At 36.5% G+C, this 27720-nt stretch overlaps 1 protein-coding gene across 13 annotated transcripts in view; it reads right to left on the bottom strand.

The window, feature by feature from the left end:
* The window catches only part of Syne1 (spectrin repeat containing nuclear envelope protein 1), a 443098-nt gene that overhangs the window by 277854 nt on the left and 137524 nt on the right, over positions 1–27720 (bottom strand). For all 13 annotated transcript variants that reach the window (XM_047557257.1, XM_047557256.1, XM_047557258.1 and 10 more), the window contains 10 exons: positions 26007–26144; positions 24641–24805; positions 13470–13582; positions 12755–12923; positions 7510–7606; positions 6766–6968; positions 4438–4602; positions 3819–3971; positions 2682–2825; positions 77–250 (listed from right to left, as the gene is read on the bottom strand). In XM_047557257.1, coding sequence (XP_047413213.1) covers positions 77–250; positions 2682–2825; positions 3819–3971; positions 4438–4602; positions 6766–6968; positions 7510–7606; positions 12755–12923; positions 13470–13582; positions 24641–24805; positions 26007–26144 — 1521 coding nt within the window. The remainder of the gene's footprint in view (positions 1–76; positions 251–2681; positions 2826–3818; positions 3972–4437; positions 4603–6765; positions 6969–7509; positions 7607–12754; positions 12924–13469; positions 13583–24640; positions 24806–26006; positions 26145–27720) is intronic.

Here is a 27720-nt window from a genome sequence, read left to right as displayed (position 1 = left end):
ATTACAGTAAGCAGCACTGCAATCTTATTACACGTACTTTAAAATAATTATATTTTCCAAAATGGAATTTTCTTACCTGATGTTTTTGTTTAAAAAGGGCACTAGATTGTGCCTCGCGCTCAAGAACTGTTATAATTTCATTTATTTTCCCGAGTAAGTCATAGACGGATGTTATGTGCTTTTCTAATTCCTCCAGTGGAACTGACAGCTGCTGAGACTCATACAGAAGTGGGGAGTAGCACTCTTTGACCTTTAAAAATATAAAGACAAAAATCCTATGAAAGGTCTTTCGATGTATTACATGGGCAGGGCAGTATGCATGGCTCTCAGGAACATTTTATTTAATGACATGGTCATTTGGTATTTGTGAATTTCTCAAGACACATTTCTTATTGATATTTCCTCTGTGAGGTTAAATTTTGGTGTCAGAAATCCATACTGCTGTACCACTGAGACAAATAAATGACTATGGGGTTTTCTCATGAAAATTCATCTGAGTCGTCCATCTGGAGAGCACTTTTCCATCTAAACGGTGGTTGTTAGGGAAGCAGATGGCATCAGATTCCACTTCATAAACCATGTGACTCATACTCACTTTGAAATCTGACCTGAGATCGTCACATGTTACTAGGTCACTTCAATGACCTGTGTCCTCTGGCTTTATTTTCAGAAACTCTCCTACTTGAACCCTGAGTCCAGACAAACTTAGGCACCTGCTAACTCTCTCTTCCCAGATACCCCTGCATTTTCCTACATCCCACCAATTTAGTGACGAATACTCCCAGGCCAAGGGATCTCTGCTCAGGCCAAACCGGCCCAACCCTCACCTGTCACTAGTCTATACATCTGCATTATCTTCATGATGAGGCCATAAGATTCTGGCATTCAAGAGTTCCATAGACTGTCTGCGACCCACCTTGACGTTAGACTCCAGGATCCGCAATTCTCCAGGAACTGCTCAACCTTTATATTTTACCTCTGGTTGCCTCCAACTATCATCATCATTATTATTATAACTACGATTACAAGCATCTATTAATACTTTCAGACAAGGAAGGAAAATAAATTATTTATTATTTATTAGTAGACTATTCTTTGGTTTTCATAAAATACAAAGATGATAAGCTAGATATAATCAATAATATCCCAAAAATAATCCTCGAGGAAAGTGGATAGGAAAACATTTTGTTACAATCTTAAATACATAATCATATAAGCTGAAGTATTTTCATGTTCTAGAATATACTGCCTAAAGCATCCTTCCTCTCCTTCCTCTGAATCAAGACTGCTAAAACTTGAACTAAACCACAAGAATCTATGAGTGTGCAGAAAAGCAGTGAGCTTTATTGATTTTTCCTGGTGCAACAGAAAATCCATCAAGATGCTTCATCTGAACCAGCAATAGAAAAATATAAAGGCTTAGATGTGTCTAAAGATACAATTTGCTCTCTCAAGTCTTGCCCTAAACTACACCTGGCTCAGGCTAAAACGTGTAAGCCCAGATGTGGCTGCTCCAGCAGCCAAATTACCAACCTGAAAATGTTGGCTTTGATTGGTTTTGTTTTGTTTTGTTTTATTTTTTTTTTGTTTAAACTGGAGATCAAACCCAGGGCCTCATGCATGCCAGGCAAATGCTTTACCACTGAGCTAATCCCCAACCTAAAATGCAACTTTGAATTCTTCCTACAGCTTGGCAAATTTTGCTGGCAGTCAGTATTATTATTATTGTCTATTATCATTAAATTATAAATAATTCCAACTTGAATGTTGAATAAAATGAATTGAAAATCAACTTTATAATATATACTAGACTGAAAAAGTTCTCTTTTTTCATGACTATGGTTTTCCTATTTCCACTTTTTCTTTCTTCCTCTTTTTTGTTAATTCTCTACTACCGATTTCGCTTAGTTTATTCTCTTTCTACTTTCTCTCTCTTACTTAATAGATAGGTCTATTTCTTTTCCTTTGTTTTGCAATTCCTTATCATGAAATGTTCCTATTCATTTTATAATCATTCCTTTGTTTTACCATAAAATCACCCAGTCTAAGTGGACTTTGCAAACATACTATCTTCCTAAAATTAAAGTTTACATAGATTAAAGACCTCAATGAAACTTCTAAAGCTTTTAAGGAAAATCCCCCAGTTAAGTAGGAAAGACCTGGCTATTCTTTATGTCTATCTAGTCCCTGCACAGAAATGGCAGAAATGGAAATATCTTAAGCCCACAGTGAGCTCTATGAATGAGGAGGGCAGAATTTCACTGCTTTGTGGTTATGTCAGCAGAAAAGAGCATAAGCAAGCTTAGAATGGGGGTATAGCAAATAAATCTCACCAAATTTTCATTAAAATATATGCTTTCCTTCTCTTCCTCTTCCTCCTCCTCATCTTTGTTTTATCACATTTATCTGTTTTTCAAAACACTTTCTACTAAATGTAGACTAAAGTATAGCTATTGCACTTCTAAATTAACAATAGCTAAAAGGATAATTACTAAGAGATGATACTTGGTATCAGCATCATAGTTTTATTTTAAAAATTCATAACAAAGTTCCCAGAATCAGAAATCCCAATAGGAAACAAAAGCAGGGTTGCTGACTGGGAACCAGAGGGGACACGAGGCAAGCTGAAAGTGGCTTTGGTGCCACTCTGCATGCTGTGCATGGAGATGTTACTCTCGCACCTTGGTTAGTTGTTCTTTGAGTCTGGACATGGTTGCAAACATCTCGTTGGCTTCTTCTTGGGGGCTCTCTTTGGCAATAAGATGTGCTGTCTTTGTGATCATTTTGTACTGAGCATCCATCACAGGCACCCTCTGCTCAATATCCTGCATGAATCATTGAAACAGCTTAATTAACACATGACACATACCTTCTTAATTTCATGATTCTGCAGAAGGCAGAATAAAAATCAATATGCACTGTATGAAATTCTATATGCATAGTAAAATTTTGAGGATACAGGTCATTGCTTTCTTCATTATTAATATATAGGCAATATTATACAGATAAAAACTTCCCTTTCAAAGTGACCAGATATCATTGTTGCCATAAAGATTAGGGAAAGTAATCTTTATGCTTTCAATGAATATGTTAATGTAGTATAGAAATACTGTATCATGTAAATGTGTATTAACAATGTGGGGAAGTTCTGACTTTAAAATTTAAACTTATTTTTTTCTTAAAAAAATTAAATATTGTCATTGCAGAAAATTTACAAATTAGAGATACTAGAATAATGAAATTTTAGGTTACATATAGTCTTTGCACACAATGATAGCCAAAGCCAACATCTCATCATTACTTTATTAATGATTCTTTCTAGAGTGTGAGTATACCCATCTTTTTATTTTTACAATAATCAAGATGATGACACTGTGTTCTGCTTTTCTCACTTAACAATATACTATAAAATATTTCCGTGCTGTTAAATATTCTTCCACTTTTCATTTTTGGGACCTATAGACTGTTCAAAATACATAAATACCACAATTCAAGCAATCAATCCTTTATCGTCAGAAGCATTTATCGGGAGGTATTACCCATAGATGTCTCCTGTTTTTTCCCAATGTTTTACAATTTGGCTGTAGGGGAAAAAAATCTTCAAATTGAAAAAAATATTTCAGAATTGCTTCATATGACTTAAACATATCTTTAAAAAATTCAAGTATTTTTTTAATGACAGTTACAAATCAGGATATGTGAACCTGTCAAAATGATGCCCAGGAGGAAGAGAGACAGCTTTGGTAATGATCTTGCAACCTGATCTTTATTTTCACAAAAGAATGGATTTTTCATTTTATGACCCAAAAACCCCTCACCTCCAAGTCTTGAATTAATAACTTGATATTAATAAAAGAGACTTCTAAGGGCTCAGAAAACTTCCTATGGGCTTCAGTGGTGAAACCAGAAAGGATAGAAACACAGTCTGTATATTCCTTCTTCATTCTGTCCATCTCATCTGCTCGAGCATACTGTGGAGAAAGGAGGGGGAGAGCATTTGAAAGCCATTAAGCTGTAACTCGAGAAACCCTCAACCTTCACTTTGACATATTCTCATATGCTCTTGGATTGTTATATGGTAAGAGCCTCTAATTTCTGATTCTTATTTTAGGTAGGTTTGAAGTAAGTCCAATTACTTTGAAAGGAGAAAAGGACCCAGCATAGCAATGCAGAAGTATGACTTGAAAGTGAATCATTCCATACAAGTAGGCTCCATATGTTAACATAATCCTTAATCAAACTCTACAGTGCTATAACATTCCGCCATTACAAATGGAAAACAAGGAATAATCAACTCTAGCACATATTGGTTCTAAACACTTCTTTATTCTGCCTTAATAAGCCCATGCTATAAAATAAAATTGCCTCTAAACAGACTGCTTATCACCACATTTGCAAAACATACACGTTTGAAGTGCGAATAGATTTGAAACATACTTGCTTGACTTCCATAAACAACTCCCTCCACCGCCCATTGAGCAGTAGTAATTGCTGCTTAAGGTCACGGGAAACCATCTCATCACAAGTTTCAATTAGAAAATTGCCAGCCTCATTCATGGCAGTGTGCTGCTGAATCCAATGAGGCAAATTTCGAAAAAAATCCTAAACAACAAAGAACACATGCTATGGTAAACCATTAATCAAATATTAGTAACAGATAGGAAAGTGACCAGACTATGAAATATCTGCTTTCTAAAAAAAAAAAAAAAATCTGCGTTCTAAAGTTTGTAGATATTTTAAGATAAGCCTTAAATCTCTTTCAAAATATGGAATTTTAATAAAATTTCAAATATGAACTAGATGCACTGAGTCTCTTTTTTAATTTTTAAATTGTTTTTGGAGATAGGGTTTTGCTATGTTATTCAGGCTGGCCCTGAATTTCTGGACTCCAGAGATCCTCCAATTAGTTGGGACTATAGGTACATGCCATTTTTCCCAGCCTTTAGCATCTTTTATAAGAATAGCTCTCCTCTCTCTTTTGCTGAAAACATAACAGAACATGGTGATTCTTTTTTTATTTCCATTTTGCAGTTGAATAAACAATCAATACCTGTGCCCATCAGAGGTTTATGCATGGTATTCAAACTAGGAAACACCAGTACCAGGGGCATTAAGAAGCATAATATATAATAGGGAAATAAACAATTTCTTAAATTTTTAAAATATATTTTGAACTGCTTTTTATTTTAAAATCTGAACATATTCCTATGTATATATACATATATAAAATACTAAGATAATTAACAATTACGGAGATCAACATCAAATGAAACATTTCTAAATTAAATATTTGGATCAAGAACATCATTAATACAATAACATCCTCTGAATCTTATTTATTGCCAAATGTGCAGCCTTAAGGAAATAAGAATGTTTCAAACTCATTTCAAATTAAATGCATGTGTTCACACATGCACACACACATACATCACAGTAAAAACCAAGGAAAATTCAAACTCCATTTCATAAGCCACGTGTGGGAGGATTTTCTACATAAATAGATGAGAACATTTCTGTTTCTGGTGGTTACGTTCTTTGGATCAAATTAACACATATGACATCTACTAGGGCACTGCTGGTCTGATCAGAAAAGCCAAGATCTGAATGGGTACATAGTTATTGCCTTTTGTAGACATACAAAAATATTTAATTCATATGAATGAAGAATGGTAAAACACTTAAAAACAATAGATTTACTTGTGCAAACAATTATATATTATCCAATTCTGGGTGGCAGGCAATAATTTATTCTTATTTATTTATTTATTTATTTGAGACGGGATCCTATTATTTTGCTCAGGCTGTCCTTGACTCCTGGTTGTCCTGCCTCAGCCTCCTGAGTAGCTGGAATTTTTAGGGCACACGTCACTGTAACTGGTAGTACTAATTCATCTTAATGTATATACCGTATTTCTTTATGTAAGCCCAGCATTTTACTCTTTTACATATAAATTGATTTTCCATTGAAAATTACCATGCTTTCATTAAGAAACATATACATAAGCCAGTTCATTGATATTTACATGTAAATGACATTCAAGTGAAATAGTAACTCCCACATGCACACATACATACACACTTGTAACTGGTGAAAAAAGAAATCACTTCCATATAGACTGAGACCCTTGATTGAAGATTGATGAAATCCAGAACAGAATCTTTAAAGAGATAAAAATACGGTGGCCCAGTTGTTTGATTGGTGTACGCTACCTCACAGATTCAGTTCTATGTTATTCAACTTTGTTTTCAGCCTCTGTTAAATTAGAAAATACATCAAGGGCAGTACCCAAGACACTATCTTCCATGTACAGATCTGACTGAGAGCACAGGGCTCTTCATTGCTCAGGGAATATGGCTGAACTTCCATTCATTTATTACTCTTCTGATTATAAAAGTCATACGTTGGATTAACCAGGTTGGGGACTGTTTTAACTGAACTTTAATTAGCTAGTATTTATTGATCAGGCAAAGTGAGAATTCCTGAGTCATACTTGCAAATATATAACACCCCTTAGTGAACTATGCTCAAAAAAAATTGTCTCTCATAGCCTGGCATGGTGGGCCATGCCTGCATTCCAGCAACTTTTGAGGCTGATACAGGAGGATCAAAAGTTCAAGGTCATCCTGGGTAACTTAGTGAAACACTTATCTTAAAATAAAAAAAAAGGGCTGGGGAATCTAGCTTAGAGGTAGAGTATTCCTGGGTTCAATTTTCAGTACCATACATAGAAAGAAGACTTTTCCTTTTGTATGAGACAGTCTTACCTTTTTGGCAGTTTCTGATTGACTTAGCATTTTTTCAGCATCCTCTAGCCAGGCTTGAAGACTAGCCACCGTGTTGCCATAGCGATCCCAGTTAGAGATCACTTCCTCCAGCATGCTCCTCACACTGCGTACTTCAACTGAGAGATTCCTCCACTGAGCTGTGGTTTCATTCATGAATTTCATCACATTCTCAGCTTCTTCCACTGAAACAGATAAAACCAATTACAATTCTTATTTTGCATTTAAAATCCTTCATGAATTTTTTCCTATGCTCTTATACATTGATGTACAATAGTATCAGTCACAAATGCTAGAGGTCATTTCCAATTATTATGACATATGTATAACTTGAAAACAAATACATTTTACAAATTGTATCTTCACACTAACATAAGCTCTCGTTTTGCCGATTGTGATATTCAATTATTCCATTATTTTGTTTTTAATCCTTAGAATTTAAAATCGGATAAAAATTGCAACTTAGAAAAATGAATGCTTATTTTGCTTCTTAGTAGATGACTATGTACACACCATACACACAACACAAGTATAATTGTGTGGGTTAGACACTGCGCGAAAAAGATTAGATTCAAGAAAACTGAATCTAATAATGTCTTCTCCAAGACAAAGGTGCGGTCACGCAAAGACTTTGCAGAGAAGAAAATTAATCTGATCACATAGAAACCTATGAATTGTAAATGCTGATGCAGTCAACACTGCAGCAAATTCTGCAGTGTGTTTTACCTGAACCATCTGCTTTGACGTACATCTCAGCTGTCTGTTTCAGGATCTGGTATGTCACTTCATATTGCTCAAAGAACTTGCTATTTTCTATGAAAGACTAGAAAAGAAGGAATGGGTGGTTAGGACAGAGGAAACATGGGGCTAGTGTAGAAATGCCAAAGTCATTTTCTTCAATAGAGATATGTAGATATTTTACCCCAATTTGCCAACCTCACTCTTTTTGAAAATATGAAATTAATTCTACTGCCACAAATAACATAAGGTTATTCTGAGCATATAAAATGGTTCTAAGCTCTAACTCAGCAATAGATTGAGAAAATAAGCTATTTGTTTACCACCCAAGGATTTGCTCTTTGATAAGACACATGTTTCTCCAGAGAACCTGGGTCTAACATTTAGAAAGCACTAAATTTGGAGGAACATTTTATGTGTCCCACTGAGTAGAAACTGTATGAGGCTGTTGTTCTTTGAACAGTAGTTCTGGTGAATGACTGCTTTAAGGAACTTCAGATTATAAATACATGACAGCATGTACTTAAAATAAAAAGTGGAAAAACTTAAATGATCACTTATATCATCATGTTATTGATGGCTTCATATTTCAATTATCTAGAATAATAGTTACAAGATATGAGGTATCTATATCTATATGTAATTTACATATGTAGTAGAGTCATGTGTCAGTAAATGGATACAATAAAACTGAGAACATGCAGAAAACATCTTAGGTCAATTTTACTCTTGTTAATGTTATAAGATAACTCTTGTTTCAATGATTATCCTAATTCCTATAAAGTAGAAAGTTAATGCAGTTATTGTTAAAAACACATCCAAGTATCTTGAATTTCTTCTAATAGTTTAATGAATTCTCATCATTTAAATTCATTACAATTCTTGATAGGTGTCACTGCCATAAAATGCAAAAATGAGTCTTCACAAACTAGCTGAAGTCCTGTGTTGTTTACTGATGAATGCTCTCTATGAGGATGCAAAAGTCCAGTGTGCAGATGCAAAACTCATTGTACATGAATTGCATAGACATCCCTAAATTTTTACCAATATTTTTCATGTTTCATGATAAAATTTTAAAATGTACAGAATTCATATATAATTTAAAACATAAAATGTAAGTATAAAATTTTAAAACATGTAATATACTATAGATCATTTTATGTTTATCAAGCCTTCACTTATAAATTAACTAGTCTTCAGGAATAAAGGGAATAGAGAAAGTTGTGAATCACATGGAATGAGAAGTTCCATGATCACTATTTTATTCATTAACTGTAATAGGCTTTACAATTTTCTTTGAGAATTGTGTAAGACAATAATTTCTGGCTTATTCCTTATTTAGCCTTATTTTCTACTTCTACTTCCCACTTGAGACAAGAGTAATTCACTGGAATTTAAATTGTGAATAATTTAGCCAAACAAGCAAACCATGATTTTGTCAAAAACAAGCATGTCCTGATTTGATCAGAAATGGAAAACTAAATCTAATGTTCAAGACACTGTTGAAGAAATTGAAGAAATAAGTATATTTGACAAAGTTTAAGAAAATAGTGTTTAAGCTTGGTGCAAATTTCAAGAAAACAACTATTTTAAGTGTCCAAAAAAAAAAAAAAAAAAAAAAGGCAGGAGGGGAGAATCATGACTTCGGTAGGCAGGGAGACCTAAATACCTACATAGTCCGGAAGAGATTACAAACTAACTGAAAATCACCATGGAAAAAGCTTATTTCCAGATTCATTTTTGGTCCAAGGGGAATATTTAAAGAATGCTAGAAATGTAGGAATTCATTAAAGTATTTTTGAGCTTTCTTATTAAGAAAACTAGGTAATTAACTTTTAAAAGAAGGTAAACTTGTTATTTTAATTTTTTTATTGATCCATGTAATTTGGTTTCTTTTTTTCTGAATATGGAGCTTATATAAATTGTTTTATCTATTACAATCACTTTAGCAAGAGAACTAGTAAATTGCCTTTTTACTGTAAACTATCTGGTCATATCTATCAGGAAAATGCAAAATCAAGTATGAAGAATGAATATTTTATATAATAATGGGAGGATTAGTTTACTTCTTTCAAAATTAGGCTGGAACTTAGATATAAAATTCAACAAATAAGCTATGTTAGGGGACTTTTAAAGTTAATGGTACTTTAAAGAAAATAAGCTACCTCTTATGACACTAAATTAAAAATATTAGTAAGTGATCAAACATACTCTCACAAGACAAATATAGATATAATAAATAAAAAGCTCATCAATTGCATTCAAAGAAAGCTAGGCCAGATAATTTAAGATTTTTTAAATAAATTTTGAGAAGTGGTTTCATCAGGATTAGATTTACATTAATAAATTACCAATAATAAAACAAATATTCACATTTTTGATATTGCACCCACATGGACCACAATTCCAAGAGTTCTTCCTTTCTGTTACATGAAACATTGCAATGTTATTTTCTTCTACTGTGTGAAAGTTGAAGCATGTTTAATGAACATGGTCATTACCAACAATTTTGACAGCAAGGACCAAAATAGTTACCTTCAGATTATGTCACAGTATGTATTCACTTATCAATAGCACATGGCCAAGCTTATCTATAGTGAGCATCTGTAAAGTATTTTCCAAGAATTTCTAAGCACTCAGCAGCCACGCTACCAGACCTATGGAAAACCATTCTCTAATGACCTTAAAAAGTATGATTTCTCTGTTTTTCCCATGATTAAGATTAATTGAGAATTCAGACTAAGGAAAAGATAGTTAGGGATCCTTTATAGCCTAAATATTATTATGATAGACACATAGCAACACATGGTTCATTACTATGCCTTATTTTAAGGAATCAAGGAAAGGACTACATTTAAGAAACTGACTTCATGATTTTATTGAAAAGCCTTGGTGATCTTTGAAAGGGCCTGTTCTAAAGAGAATGATTTTCCCTAAAACTCCAGAAAGGTTGAGAGATCTATGGGGTGTGACATGTAAAATAGTACGCATCAGTCTTTGTTCCTCAGAGAAACTCCTGTGTTCTATTATCATTATCATCATTATTTTTATTACAATCTTAGGAAATTTCTAAAACTTCTAAGTTGGCATTCACAGTCATGAGTAACAGTAGCCAGACCACGATTCAGATACATCTCTCTGTGACCCATGAATGATGGCCGCGGTTCAACAATCTCCCTCAGAGCCCACACCTCGCCGACCAAGCACGCACTTAACAGTGCTGGCCAGGATACAGTTTGCAAGTGCAGAACTCTATCATGTCTGGACCATTACGAAACAGAGCTGACGTTATGTGAACTATGCTCTTCAGTTCACTAACGTGCAAGGTACATCAATCTGGTTCTTTTCATTAACTTTTTTTCTCACAAATTATTTAGATAGTAATAGTCAGTAGTCTTACAAAGGGGGAAGATTTGGATTTAAATTCCAATTCTACATCTTACCAACTTGTGCTGCGTGGAGCCCATGACTTGGCCTTTGAAGGACCCAGTCCCTCTGCCCTGTTTGTTGAGTACAAAGCAATTTGGAAAATACCCAGTCCAAAGGGCCATCAAGGAGACCAAAAATGAAACTCTCAATACCCAGTTATTAAAACTGTTAAGCAAAAAATGACCTTTAAACCCTTTATGAAAAGGAAACATGAGCAATAAGTAGGTATTCTTCACTAGGGAATAAGAATATTAGGGAATGTTCCTTAAAACATGCTGTGTATATAGGGTAATTATCAACGTTATAAATAATTGTGGAAGTTGCAAAGCAGTTTGCAATTAGCAGCTTAGTGAACTCTTTAACTTTATGTAGTAGGCAGGATGTGCTGACTTTTTATCATTAATAACAATCCTCTATTTATATATCCTTTGAGAAGTTCAAAGAGAATTATTAATATCATTGTATTAGAACATAACCTGGTGAAATACTCCCATTAGGTATTTAAATCTGATTGGTTATTCTAAAATAACTAGAACAAAGAATGAATCCTGTATAATTAACTACCAGGCTCAGAATGCATCATTTGGTATGACTAAACCAGAAAATATAAAAGCATATCTATATTTAATATTTAAGAGACTAATAATTTCTTAAATTCAAAAATTAAAATTTTCATTACCTTCCAAAATAACTATAAATTAATAAAGAGACTTATTATAATAGATTTCACATTTTTTGATAAATGTTTCCTAGACAATTTCAGTTTGGAGAAAAAAAAAATTTACTGTAAATCAGTTAAATCTTTTTGTTTCAAATACATGTTGCTCACACATCGCTTAGAAAATGAAATGAATATGTTGAAAAATAGATTATTGCTCTCAGATGTTTCTCTAAAGTCATAATTTCCAAAAGTATTCAAGCACAATGATTATTAATTCACTGTGACAGCTCAGGTTATGTTGGACTTATGTTTTAAAAGTCGATCAATTTAGCATTTGGAATTTGTGTTTAAACATAAATGGAAGAACAGAGGGCTGAGATACCTATTAATTATATTAGCAATCTGGGGCTGCAAATAAATTTGGGGGGCATGTTTAATGGACTAAGAGGAAATAAATTGCACTTACTAATATAATACACTAACTTCATGTAAATGAAACTGCTGGTTATAGAACAATCTAATTCTTTCATTAACACAAGGCTAGTATTTCAAGTAGATATAGGATTACCTCTACCAGTAGCCCAAAATATGAGATAATCTTTTAAAATTAAGTTGGTAGAGATGCATACAAAAATTTTTACTCTGTCTGGATGCACTCAGGAGCAAGGAAGCTCAGGGAATGACCATTGAGACACACAGCCCTAATCTAAAAAAAAAAAAAAAAAAATAGTTTCCATGTGGACAACTGAAAATTGTTCTAAACTACTTCCAACTGGATTTTAGAAGACATGAAGATAATCTTCATGTATTGCAATTCAGTTTCAAAGGAACAATTGGGTTCCAATCTAAGGTTTGGGTAAGCAATACAAAAACATTTTTAAGCAATAAAGCCCAGTCACAATGGCTCCATATGATTAATGCAGCAAACCTTCCTACAGCATGAAAATTTAAAGAACAAATTCCAGAGAATAAAAGTTTATATTTTAGATGATTTTGTAAAGCTCATAACCTTAGATCTAATCCATTTAACACACTGACACTTCAAGTTTAAATTCAAGATTACGATAACAGTGTCAACTAAACTAGCAAGTGTTAAATGCTAACTCTATGGGTCCTCTGATTTCTCTGTTAAGGCAGACTTACGATGTAGTTTTGTAGAAGCAGCTCCACAGACTCTCGTCTCCCATACTTGATGATCCAAGACTTTAGCTTTGACTCTGCAAGAACCAGTAGTGAGAGCAGACGATACTTTAATTCTAGAAATTCCATTTTCATTAAGTGTAGCTCTGATGTGGAGGAAACAAAGTGAAACCTAGAAATGAAACAGGGAGAATTCACAGAATGTAACTAATAGTAACAGAACGATGCTTACTTAACCTGTTACATGGCAGCCTTAAATATCCGGCAGCCACAAGGTCTTCCAAACTCCATCTGAGCACTGTCTGGGGATTGGATTCCTTTTCTTGCTCTAGGTTTAAAGGCAAAATATTACTGATTGAAGCCTTTGAGTTAGTTCTCTCCCCTGCCAACACATCTCTCATCTGTTTCTTTTATAAGCTGTTTTTGCAATATTACATAATGTTCCTTACAGTACTGAGTAAAAATACAGCCTATGAAGAAACCATGCCTGTGATTTCCAGGCTGTGGGTACATCCAGGCTGAGTCTTTTCAGTTAATAATATATTAGAATGTTGGCATTCTTAGCATGTATTACCAGAGCCTACTTTTCATTTACCAAATATAAGCATCTATTTTAAAAAAAGAAACAAACGATTAATTAAAAAGAAAAGGAATGTAAAAAATCATCTACCTAGCATTTTTAAAGAAGACTTCTTTTTAAACCAGACAATTCTCTTACCTCTCGGCCATGTCCTCTAATTGATCAGGTGGCACTGGGATCCCGTTGACAGACCTGGTCCGATAGATTTCATGAAATGCTCTTTTGTGGGCATCTGTGTTTTGAAGCAGATCCTAAGATACAATTTTTAAAAAATAAAAAATGAGGAAACATGTTTCTAGGAGGTTGGGAAGCATAATTTTCAGCCTGCACGGATGACTCAATGTATTCCACAATCTGATCCTGCTGCCACATTCATATGCAGCCTGGTGCCTACCACAGGTTTTACCTTGAGCAGGAGCCTGGGGCTTGTGCACAAGACACCGTGCTAGAGCTGTGTCTAATAATTATGGCATCTTTTAAACACACATGACACTTAGACAGCAATGCATTCAGACATTTTAAAGGTACATGATCCACAGGAAAATGTAATTATTGCTATAGACAACAATTTCAGTATTTCTCTCTTTCCTGAGATTTGGGATATATTAGTTTTTTAAAAGCTTAAAAGTAAGCACAACAAATTTAACCCTTTAATGGCAAGAAGTAAAAGTCTTTCTACTGTTATTTTATCTTGAATGTGTGCAGGTTATTTTAAGTAAAATTTGCTTGCCATCTCAAGAAACTGAGTAGATTACAATATGTTTTGAAAATACTGTTTGGGTTAGAAAATGTTCAAGTGCAGGGGATATCCCATATCATTTATTTAGGTTAGTTTGAATCTTCCTTAGTTTGTCTGTGGCCATTGTTTTACCATCCACAAACTTATTTATAGAGAGAATCCATGTTTTTCACAACCCCTAGCCAATTTCTCACACAGACACAAGGAAAGAGTGAGGCGAAAAGAGTTTTATGTAGCATTTTCTATAGTATAGTTAGTTTCCCATTAGCAGAATAAATACTCAACAGCATGTCACCAATTAAAAATTAAGACACATGAGCCCATCAAAATGACAACCTAAAATTAGTGTTGTGTCTCTCATACTAAGACTTTGTAGATTCACTGGAGAAAACAGATGCAAATATAACATAAGCCTAAAAACAATTGAGGGAAGAAACGAGTGAAGTCTTTGTATTATAAACTGAAATGTTAAGGCCCATATGTTTGCCCACCTAAGCGACATCTCAACATTATGAAAAACCTCAGGGTCGACCTATGATAAATTTGGCAATGATCATGTTTTGATCGAAGCCTGTAGATAACTATAAATAGATTCACGAGTCTTTGTGCCAGGTGGAGGGTCCTGGAGCAGCCACGACCTGACCCCAAGAGAACAGGAGTGACAGCCCATTCTCAGAACCTGAGGGTGAGCAGTCAGTCACTGCCTCCTTTATCACACAGTGACACATTTCTGTGGTTTATGATCTTGGCTAATTTCCTCAAGTGACAGCAAGGCAAACTTGGAGCCATCACCACAGTTAGCTCTGATTTGCTCTACCTGACAATTTTTAATAGTGTGTGCACTGAAAAAAGCCTTTACAAGATATCAAAACAAACAAAAACATCTTCACACATATGATAAAAGAACATCTACGGTTGGCAGAATGAAACTACTTCCTTTGAAAGGCTCTTTCACTGTAAAACAACTCTACATGTTGAACAAACAATGTGATTTTAATCCACCCTGCTGAGTTCATAAGAAACAAGCAAAAAAAAAAAAAAAAAAAAAAAAAAAAAGTCTCCCTTTCTTAGTAAATCATGACACCAAATAATCATACAGCTTGATGCCAAATGATCACACAGCTGTGGGCAAAATAAAAGTGAAAAATGAGATTGTCCTGGGCAAGTAGCTACACACTGCTACATGAGATTGAGTCTTGGAAAATGAACAGGGTAAGACACTGAAACTATGATTTCCTCCTTGGGGCCAGAGCTTTTGACCAGTGTGAATGTGCTGACCCAGCTGCCAGAAAATACAATAGGAGGGAAGCAAAGATCACCAACCACAGGAAACAAGTCACCATGAGTGACAGCCAGCAGAAACAGCCAATTGATGGCACTAGAGAAATGCCCATCATTTAATACTTGACAAAAGTATGTAAGTTAGAGGGAAAATAATCTGGATAAACTGTTCTTAATTCTTATATTTTCTTATATTATTTAAGAGGGGGTTAAGAGATTAACTTTCAATTTTGTCAAATATATATCATCAAATTTCAAGAAAAAATATACTGTGCAACCAAAACTAATAACTTTCAAGCCACTAGAAAGAAAATTATAGAATAAGAAAGAAAACCCAGCTAGCCAACAAACAAAACCAGACAAGACCTCCTCCATCAACTTTTCAATAGCAAGAAAGTAGAAAAATAAGGAGGAGCAGGAGGGTAGGGGAGGAGAAGAAGAGGAAGAAAACCACAAGGGTAAATAGAAAGCAGAGTAAGATGATAAAAACAAATTCAAGTACAGCACATCACTACTCAAAAATAAATATGAATGGGGTATGAACTTATAAGTTTAAAGGGAGAAATTGACAGTTTGAAGAAAGAATTAAAATAGATCTTTTGCCTTTTGCAAAGAAATGCACATATATCCATGATGATCACGGATAGGTTGAAATTAATAGAAAATTACGTGTCAGACAAGAAGTAACTGAAGGAAAGTTGGTATACATGTATTGACATCGGACAAAATAGATTTCAAACCAGAAATCATTAAAAGTAATTAATTGCTTAATGATGTAGCTTACAACTTACTGGAAGATACATTAATCCTGAACTTAACATACCTAGTAGGACTCAAAACACATAAAGCAAAAGCTGATAAAACTTTTTTATCACACCCCAGTGACTGAGATGGCCCTAAGGGAGCAGCAGGGCAGCAGGTTATGGGGTGAAGGAAGGAGAAGGAGGGGAACGCTACCGTGGAGCTTTTGGGGTTTATTCTGAGTAGATGGCAGCCTGGCGGGAGGGGGTCAGGAGCAGAGTGGAAAATGATCTGAGCTGCATTTTACAAGGATCGCAGTGGCCATTCTGCTGAAAGTTCCCTGTCCTGGAGGCATTTGTTCCTTTGCCCCTAAGAAAACACCTTTGCCCAGCCCCCTCCTCCTCCCTGGCTGCTCCTTCAGACTCTTGCTGGGTCATCTCCCTTTGATCTCTTAGTATGGGCTTCCCAGCGACTCAGTCTTCTATTCTTTTCCTCTTCTCTGTCTACACTTCTGTGTTTGCTCTCCAGTCCCATATCTTTAAATAAACCTCTATGTGTAAAGGACTACATTTTAATTTCCATTCTGTGCTTCTTTCCAGAGCTCCTGTTATTCCCTACTGCCTACTCCACAGGTCAAGTTGCATGAGAAAAGGCCTCATCTTGCCCCACACTGAACACATGATCTTGCCTCCCAAACCTGTGTCAGTGTTCCCCCATCTCAGTTGATAGAAACTCCACTTTTTCATTTGCTTAGTCTGAAAAATCATAGGTTTATTTATGACTCCAGTTCCTTCACAGTCCATATTTGATGCTCAAAATATATTCCGAATCTCAGCACCTCTTGCCAGCTCCACAGCTACCGGCTTGGTTCGAAACATTCGACTTGGATTAGTGAAACAGTGTCCTGGCATCTGCCCTCCCTCACCTGTTCTATTCCCGCACAGCATCTTGGGAAAACACTGCCATTTCTGTGGTAAGAAGATGGATGAGAAAGGATGGTTAGGACATGACGGGTAAAGCCAATAGCGCCTAGTGGGGGTAAAGAAAGTGAGAAGATACAAAGAAACGAGATTGGGGAAGGAAACCGGGCATTAACTACAGGCCCAGGAAAGATTACAAGAAGAATTTTAAATGTATATGAAATTAAAATAATGAATTAGTTAAGCATTTTATTTTATTTTATTTTGTTTTATTTTATTGTATTGTATTTTATTTTTCCAAGCTGGCCCAGCACTTGCTACCCTCCTGCCTGAGTAACTGGGATTCTGAGTAACTGGGATTCTGAGTAACTGGAATTATGGGCATAGTGCCACCATGTCCAGTTAGGAAAGGTGTATTTTGATTGGCTTTATGCTAATATTTTTTGGACAATAGTCAAACAAATAAATTCATAGAAAGTCTGAAGTAGCAATATTTACCCAATTAATTTTGTAAGCCCAAATTCGGGACTATGACAGAAAAAAAAAATCCAATAGTTCTTGCCCCTGGGGAGTGAACATTAGAGTACAGGAAATCTGTCAGTCAACAAGCAGGTGATTAAGACAGGTGACAAAGACAGGTGACAGTCGAGATGATGGTACAAAATATCAAATAGGAGAGGGGGATCGGGGAAGGTATAATCTCAAAAGAGGAGGTCAGGAAATGGTAAGAAAGGACCTTCCAGTGATGGTCAAGGCAGACAAGGAAGAAGAAAATGGGAATATTGGTGGGAAGAGAATATTTCAGAGGGATGGCAAAGGCCAAGGCCTGAGGGTGGAATGTGTTTGCTTGGTTGGTGCCATTTTTCCAGTGAGGTTTCTCTAACTACCATGTTTAATATTGCAACAATACCCGATTCTCTATGCTTTTAACCTTCTAACCAAACTTTGTTACGTTTGTTATTTTTGTTTGCATCCTCCCACTGGAAGCCTAGTTTCACAAGGCTGGAGGTTTTTGTCTGTATTGCTTATGGGTATTTCACAAATGCTTACAGCACTATTTTCATATAGCAAGGGCTCATTATATTTTTGTTGAAAAACCAGAAATGATTAGAAAAGTATAACCAGGGGTGTAGGAAGAAAACTAGAAACCGAATGAAGAATTTCATGGATGCAGGAATAACTATGTAAAATGCTTCTGACAGTTGAAGCAAGATAAAGGCAGAGAACTGGCTATTGTGAGGACCAGGACACATGCTGATCAGCTTGGCATGGGTCAGGAAGCAAAGAAAAGCTGGATTGGGAATGGGTTCTAAAGAGAATGGGAGAAGAGGATTTTGAAACAAAATGAGAACATGAGCAATTCTTTCAAAGAGTTCTTCAGTAAGAAAAAGTAAGATTGAATGGCAGTTGGAAAGGTAAATAGAGTTAAGAATGTGACTTTTTAAGATGAGAGAAACAACATGCATTTGTAGGTGGATGGGAAAAATTCAACACAGAGAGAGATTGAGGGGGAAAATAATAAAGTGAAGAAGGATAGGAATTCTCCTCTGGAGGGAGGGGGAGGCTGGGATCAACGCACTCGTAGAAGGTTGGCCTGAGCTGGGCACACAGATGGTTCATCCATAGTAACAGGAGTGCAGACCGCGCATTCAGGCACGGATGCAAGTAGGTGGGCTGATGTGGTCGTGGGAGCTGCGGAAATTCTTTTCTGGTCGCTTCTATTTTCTCAGAGAAATAGGAAGCAATGTCAACAGCTCAGAGTGAGGATGGGGAGGAGGTGTGGAAGGCTTGGGGAGAGGAGGCATAAAATAGTTGTCCCAGAAATGGAGGAGTGAGTCGGGAAATGCCCGGTGAGAGCCAGCCAGCATTAGGGCCCAGCTGGGATAGTCACTGTGCTGGGGGGAGGGTGCTGATCTGCAGCCACAGTCAGCTTCCCTCCGTGTGGGATGAGCCAGGCAGAGGTGGGTTTGCGCCAGCCAGCACTGTTTTTACCAGGACAGTAGGGCACAGTGAGACATGGATGAGGAACCGAGAAAGGCACAAAAGGTGACTTACTCGAACACTGAATTTAAGCAGGGCACAAAGGGAAGGAGTGAAATGAAGAGTGGGGTGCAGGAAAAGGCCACAGCGGCAGTGGGTTTTAGAGCACAGAGGGTGAGGACATGTGGCAGGACAGTGAGATGCTCCACAAAGTGACGGGGAGGTTTCGGTTATTGATGATGACCCCCGCAGGCTATGACCAAGGAGTCTGTGGCAAAGGTGGGACGCAGGACAGGACCAAGAGGAAGAAGAGGTCAAGGTGCCCTGGCCAGGATACTGGGAGGACCATCTGTGGTTTCCTGGAATCACTAAACATTATGGAACATCTAGAAAGGAGGCAGAGTTACCTTGGGTAGGGTTGATAACCATGGTAAGGATGGATTCTGTGAGCAAGTCTCATGATTCCTGAAGATTTCGTTAAAGCAATACTGCTCCCAAAAAACTCACACTACACGAGCTATAGTTAATAACCCCGCAGGTATATTTTACTCTTAGTGCTCAAGACAACTGGGATTATCAGCTGTGTTGCCTTGAGCAAGTCACTTAACCTCTCTCTGCCTACAGTTTACTCATCTGCATAAGACAATAATACTACCTATCTCAAATCTCTCATTATGGATTCAGCAAAAACTAAATATTTAGGACTAAAAACATGGTTCAATCCTCCCTAGTAGTTTGCTATGGTTATTGCTATCTTTCTAGATAAGTGAGCTCCAGGGTATCTGGAAAACAGAAAAGGTAGTACAGGTACAATTTGCTTTGCAATATAAATATGTTCTGACAAAAATGTAAGTTAACTTTTTAAAAAAATACTAAAAAGAAAAAATTAGGAGAACCATTCACAAAGTGAACTCTTAGAAATATGCATGGTAGAAATGATCTGAATCCAATTTACAAACACTGCCTATGTATTAAAAGAGATGAAATTGTGTTATATTTTTAAAAGAGGTATGAAGAGTGCAGAAAACCCAACATTCTAAATTGTTATAGAGTATTTAAGTTTTCTTGACAAGACTAAGAATTATTTTTTCTGTATCTGGTGAGTTCCATAATGCTCTTTTCAAAAATTATTGCATCTCTGATCAAGTATGGAGTAGATGCTTCAAATTGATGGACCGACTTAACGCTATTGAGGGAACCTAGAATTTTAATTAACTCAGCAATGATTTACACATATCACCTTTAAAATTTAGCTTATTCTAGGCTTCTAATAAATGCATTTTGATCAAATTAGAATTGATCTTGTAATTGATAATTTCATAGTATCATGACTGTGCTACTTTAAGTACCTGTGTTGTCCAGGCCTAGCAAAAGCTCCTGTCTCAATAAAATGGTGATTCAGAGATTCAGAGAACCTGGCCCTTGCTCCTGCCTGCTTCTGCTTGCTTCCTATCTCTATTGCATATCCCACTTTTCTCAGATGACCATCTTTTCTGGTTACTGTCCTTCTGGGTCTCCCCACTTCACTTCTTTTCTGGTTAATGCGCCTTGTTTACCTCACTGTGCTAGAGACATTCCGCTAGCAGCAGTCCTAGCAGTTGGTTCCTTCTTTTTCTGTCCCTCTTTCTGTAACTTTGTCTCTCTCTCTCTCTCTCTCTGAGATCCAGAATGGCTCAGAAAGGGCTTCAAATCCTACAGTCGCTGAAGTGTACAGATAAGCGTGCACATCATCCAACTTAAAACTCTTCCCTGTCAGGGCTGATGTCACCTCTAATGGACCTCGAGTTGATATTCCTGTAAAACCTTACAATTATCTAGTAAACAGGGCAGTTGCATTGCTGGGCACTCCCTGTGGTAGAACACTGAGATCTAATGTGTAATCAACAAGCATATCAGTCTTTCTCAAATCTTCAGTTTGGAGGCATCACAAGCGCCAGGGCCTTATCTGTCACCTGTACCCATTTGCCCCATGCTGAAATCTGGCAAAGGGCTGACCCTCAGTGTACATTTTGCTGAATTAACATTCAAATAATACACATAGTACATTTTATTTAAATTCTATGGTGGCTTATTCTGTATCAAATATTCACATAAAATAGTCTCGAGTATTATGGGTTTCATATGAAGAGAAATTATTGCATGTTACATATGCTTAACTGCTATTTTATTCAGTGGTATTATTTGGGTATTAAGTGATATTATTTGGCACTTTTATCTACTTTTCATATACTAGGAGTCTCAAAATCGTCTAATGTTTTTATGCTTCTGAGAAGGTTTAATGTGGCTCAAACCCAGACAACTTGTGACTCTATCTCATCTGAGGCCTGAATTCGAATAGTGTTGGGGAAGCTGATATCCACACAGAAGAATGAAAATGGACCCTTATTTCACTCCTTATATAAGAATCAACTCAAAATGGATTAAATATTTAAACATAAGCATGGGGCACCATCCATGGCCTGCAAATAAAACTAGGCTTGATTGAGCCATTAGACACGGACATCTGGCTCTCAGGAACTGACAATTGTGAAATATTGTTCCAGGCTGCCTGGAGTATGTGGTTTCTCTGCAGACTGGTTCACTGTTGGAGCTTGCAGGCCCTGGATGTGGAAATGACCAGCTAGAACAAAATGGCTTGCTTAATTCCACCCCATCCTGTTTCTCACAGAAGCAGCTCCTACCAGTACCCCTTTCATCTGTACTGATATAAATAAACTGAGCCTGGGCTCCTCCATTTCCTTAGAGCTAGTCCCTTATGGACAACTTGATTGATCAGGCCCCTGATTCAAAAGATAATTGCCTCCTGCCTTTCTTGATGATAAGTAAATTTCTTAGCTATTATGTCACAGGCAGTTCATCCCTTTGACAGGAACCCTTTTCCTCACCCACGTGGGACATGCAGTGAGACATAAGAATGAAACTGGTAAAACTACTAGAAGAAAACTTCCTTATAAAAAGCTCCATGACATTGAACTGGGCAATGAGTTCTTGGATATGACCCTCAAAGGACAGGCAGCAGAAGCAAAAGCAGACAAGTGATCATGTCAATCTCAACATTTTCTGCAGAGCAAAGGAAATGAGAGAGTGAAGAGATAACCCACAGATTGGAAGACAATATTTTCAAATCATACTTTGCATAAGGGGCTAATACCTGAAATATATAATGAACTTAACAATGACAAGGAAACAAGTACTCCTTTTAAAATAGGGGGAAGAAAAGGAAAAAAAATAGGGAGGAAATTCCATCAAAACAGAAGACAGATTCGTGGACTAGATGAAAGGGATTGAGGGGGAGGGAGGAAGGACCGGATAAGGAAAGAACAGTGGAAGGACACTGACCTGATTTTCCTATGTACATACATAAATGTAGCATAGTGCAATCTCATTATCATTTATATCCATGAGACACTAACTTAAAAAAATAAAACCATAAGTGAATAACAGAAAGATCAATAAGAGCAGTGAGAGGGAGGGGGTTGGGGAGGGAGGAGGGGTGGGAAAGTGGAAATACTTGGGACTGAACTGGAGCAAATTAAATTCCATGTTTTTATAATGATGTCAAAATGAGTCCTAATGTTATGTACTAAAAAGAACCAAAAAATATGGCAAAGGACCTGTACTGACATCTCTCAAAAGAATACATACGAATGGCCAAAGTATACATGAAAAAATATGTTCAACATCTTTGATCGTAAAATAAATGTAAACTAAAGCCACAATGGGATGGATACCACTTCACATCTGTGTGATTGGCTTTTATATACATGAAGGATAACAAGTGTTGGTGAAGATGTGGAGAAAAGGGGAGCTTTCCACACTGTGGATGGCAGAGGAAATTCACACAGTCATTTTGGAAAATAGTGTGGCATTTCCTCATAAAACTAAAAAATGGACTACAATATAATCCAGCAATTTCACTACTGGGTATATACCTGAAGGAATTGACACCAGCATGCCAAAGAGATATCTGCACTCCAGTGTTCACTGTGCATTACTTACAGTAACTAAGACGTGGAAACAATCCAAGCCTTATCAACAAATGAATGGATTTGCAAAATGCCGTGTATTTTCACAATGGAATACTGTTCAATCTTAAAATAAAACAAAGCAAATAAAGAAAAAAACAGAAATTGTCATTTTCCACAACCTGGATGAACCTAGAGGCCATCATGGTTAAGTGAAATAAACCAGGCACAGAGAGACAAACACCATATGATATTGTATGACTGATCTCAATGACAGGTGGAATCTAAAAAAGTTGAACTCATAGAAGTACAGGGTAGAAGGGTGGCTACCAGACGCTGGGGGTGGGGGGACATGGGAGGGGAAAGGGAGATGCTGGACAATGAGAACAAAGTTCTGGATAGGAGGAAGGGTTCTGGTGTTCTCTAGCATGGCCTGGTGACCACAGTTAACCGCCACATATTATGCATTTCAGAATGGCTAAGAGAGCATTTTAAATTTTCTCAACACAAATAAATGATGAATATCCCAGGTGATGAGTAGGCTAACTACACTGAGTTGATCATTCTAAAATGGATAGAGATATTCGAACAGCACATTGTATTTACAATTGTATATGCAATTATATCAATTAAAAATTTTAAAAGTGAAGAGAAAAAGAAGTGTCTGAAGGCACTGAGTGTAACTAAGGAAGGGCCAAGAGTCGTGGAGGCAGGACCCCGAGTAGGGTCTACAGCTGATGCAAAGTCTGGCTGTTAGTCCTGTTGGATGAGCCAACCCGGGGTGGAGTCTGCTGTACTGAAAGGACCAAGAACTGAAATGGCATGACATTTCTGTGTTTCTACATTTCTAGCTCCAAAAATAAGGTCCCAAAGAGGCATGAAACCAAATCTCTCATGAATCTGCTTTATGATCTAGTCTAGAATAGATAATAGACTATTTCCTTGGAGGTAATTAAGTAATAACTGCATGTCCATATACACACAGATACACACAGATAGCAATAATTTGGCAGAAAATATATATGAACTAAAAATTGCCCTTTTATGGTCAGGAATAGAAATTTCTACAGAACAGTTCATTTTCCATACATACAGAAAAACCTCACCACCATAACAGAGAGAACGGGGAACATAAGCTCAATTATACAATTGCAGGGCTGCAATTATGAAAAATAGCATTTTAGTTAGACCTTTACTATCACAAAATGCAAAAAATAGAGTGGAACTTATACACAACTGAACATGCTTTAGTCTGAAAATGTCCCAAATGACTAAGAGGCCGTTCAATTCTAGCCCCACCACTTCCTAAGGCTCCCTCACCCCACCTTGTAGCACCGGGACCCAAGAATTCTTGCCTGGCCTCCTTTGAGAATGGAGTCAAGAGCCAATCATCTGTAAATTCATACTACCTATAACCTTATCCTTTAGAACATAACATACAGTCGCAGAAATAACAAAGAGAGTTGAAAATAGACCCTAGAGCTAGTGGAAAATATCTTCAGAGTAAAGTCTACTGGAATTTTCATGAATAAGTGCAAGAAAGGAAAATGCAAATTTGAGAACTTTCAGGAAGAATGTGTCTGATGGGTGTCTCCAGGGCTCTACTCTGTGGCTTCTCACTAAACACACCTCTAGGCCTCACAGGACTCCCAGGCTGGAAAGTTTTCCGACCAGAATTTTTACCTTGTGTTGCTCCAGTTTCCGTTGTATTGTGTTTGCTGTTTCCTCGTGGACTTGCTGAATGGTTATTTCCTCTCTTAGGGCCACCTCTGCCCTGTACAGCCAGGCCCCTATAGTGCCCAGAGGTGCAGGAAGAGATTTATCAAGCTGTATATGCCAATCAAAGAGCTGAAATTCCAAAAATCAGAAGAGTAAAATAAATATTTCCTATGTAGAAGACAATTCCTAAAAATGTCCCAAAATGATTTTAAAGTCTACAGAAGGATTTAAGTTAATAATAGCAGGTTCATTTAATAATAATCTCTACTAAACAAACATCCTGAGTTTGAGATTTGGGGTAAGGGGAGGAAACTACAGTCACGAACAATTTTTGAGGAAACTTAAGCCATCTTAAACATGGAAGGATATTAATTATGAAGAGTAAGAGAGTTCCTTCTTGTGGCAATAGCATAAAGCACCCACTGATTCTCTTGTGACTTTTGCTGAAAGGGAAGGTATCAGGTTTGCCAACATGTTCAAAGATAGCAGTAATTATACACCAGCATATGAAAGTCCTGATTATCAGGATGAGAATCTCATTTAAACTTCCTAGAAAAATGAAGGCTATCTAGATAACTTAAGACACAGATGTGAGGATTCTTTCTGGAAGTCTGTGATTTTCTAACCTTCTCTCCATTCCTCCATTTTACTTAATTCTCATGCAGCATTTCCTAATGTACTGTAATGCCAGGTAAGGTGGTTGTGGTACTTGGGAACTTCACTATTCTTTGATAGAGTTGATGGGCAAAAGGTAAATTATCCAAATAAATAGCATATGGTAAATTCAAGTCAAATATTTCTATAGGTAATAGAAGAAGTGCTTTGAAATCTTGGTCTTGAAGCATGCAGAACGTTGCTATGAAAGATACAGAGCAGTAGGTTACACAAGTGATCAGAGAAGAAGAAATGCTTTAATTCAAGCATGTAAGGTTGTATGTCAGCATCAACGATCATTAACTATTGATGAAAGGTGATGACAGAATGAGACGTGGTTGAGTATCCACGGAATCTTTTACAAGATAAGCCACCTTTTCTAAACAACCCAGACCTAAGTTTCCTAAGGTGAGAAGTCATCCAGAAGTTCTTTCAGGATCTCAGTCTAGCAAGAGTCAACAGCTAGCATGTGTGGGATAAGCCAGGCAGGAAATAGCTGCTGACCCACGCACTCCCCCTAGCGCACAGAAAAACCTGACAGGGGCAGAGGGGCCTTCCCAGCCTCAGGCAGAGGCAGTGGGGCCAGCTGAGACAGGGCTGGGTAGAAAAAGATGATGAAACATATTCTTGACGGAATTACAAACGCCCTGAGGAGATTAATCATGGGGAAACTTACCCTCGAGGACACTCTGTCCCAGGATTGTTTTACCAAGGCTTGGTCAAGTGACAATTTACCATCTCTGTGTAATGGTTGAATTAAATGTTCAATCTGTTTCCTTTTTATTTCATATTGAACTCTGAAGTGTTTAAATGACTAAAAGAGGAAATACAGAGAAAAATAGGGCAATGAGTCAAAAAAAGCAAAAGCAAAGGAAACCACAGCTCCTAAATAGCTGTCCTTTATGTGTGGGGAACACTCCGTGTTTGCCGTTGATAATAATACCACAGGCGCTGATGAAACTAATTGCAGTGATCATTCTGTTCTCAGAGCTTGCCCCTGGCTGAATGCTTTCCACATACTGTGCTCACTGGGTCTCTCCATAACCCTACATCATAGACACACATTATCATTATGAAGCCCAGAAGTGACTTGGCAAGGCCACATAACAGGGGTCAGACACCAGCCTAGATTTCTCGCTGCTAGTTCAGCAATTTGCATACCATTCTATTTTTGTCAGGGAAGAATAGTAAACAGGGGTATAGACCAGTGTTTGATTTCAAGGTGCAAAACAATTTACAAGAAGAAACTGCATACATCAAAATAACAATGAATTAAAATATGCAAATTTGAGTTCAAATTAATCCAGATTAGTTGGGCAAAGTGGTGCACACCTGTAATCCCAGTGGCTCTGGAGACTGAGGCAGGAGGATCATGAGTTCAAAGCCAGCCTCAGCAACTGAGTGAGGCCCTAAGCAACCTAGCGAGACCCTGTCTCTAAAGAAAATATAAAAAAGAAAAAGAGCTGGGGATGTAGCTCAGTGGTAAAGTAACCCTGGGTTCAATCCCCAGTACCAAAAAAAAAAAAAAAAGCCTGGATTGGTAGATCTACTTTAGGGGATCTCATTTATATAACCATCCTTTAATTTTATGGTATTATAATATAATATTATATTATATTATATTATATTATATTATATTATAATATCAAGTATGTCACAGAATGGTTGAAGTAAAATTTATAATATTTAGGCTTAACCATATGCAAATATAAGAAGTATTTAAATTTGTACATTTTATATTAAATCATTGTATCCCAACATGTGACTCCAAGTCCAAATTATGAATTGAAAATGCCACTAAAATGTGCAATTATTTACAGAGAAGAATAATGACCCTAGAGGATCTGGTAGATAACAAATCTAAAAAAAAGAACTTCAAAATTATAAACAAATATGCAAATTCACAGGAAGAACACTGGGGGGAGATGGTGAATAAAAATTTTACCACAACTTAATATAATTTTAAAATGAACAGAGCATTTTGGGGGGTGTAGTTCAGTGGGTTTGATTCCTAGCATCACAAAACAATAAAACAAATGAATAAACTCTATGAAAGCATATGAATGGAAAATATAGTATTTCTTGATATTAAAATAGAAAGAAAATGCTGATTACATAATACAGAGATGAAAGAAAAAATTTTCCCTGACTGCATAAAAGGGTATAATGATATGAGGAAAATTTTTCAGATTTCAGATGGTCACTACCCATTTTTAAACATGTAGTGATCATCTATGACTCAAAAGAAGTGCTGCTTTTTTGTATTTTTATATTTATCTAAGCATCTGCTTTCCTCTCATAAAATCATATCTGTACAATAGGTACTTTTGTAACTTGGATTTTTTATATTTTATGCTAAAATTAAAATTCACTGATGGACTATGTAAGTA

This window comes from Sciurus carolinensis, chromosome 7 (assembly GCF_902686445.1).
Source record: "Sciurus carolinensis chromosome 7, mSciCar1.2, whole genome shotgun sequence".
Lineage (NCBI taxonomy): Eukaryota > Metazoa > Chordata > Mammalia > Rodentia > Sciuridae > Sciurus > Sciurus carolinensis.
The sequence above is the reverse complement of the archived record's forward strand: the minus strand, read 5'-3'. Positions and strand labels throughout refer to the sequence as shown.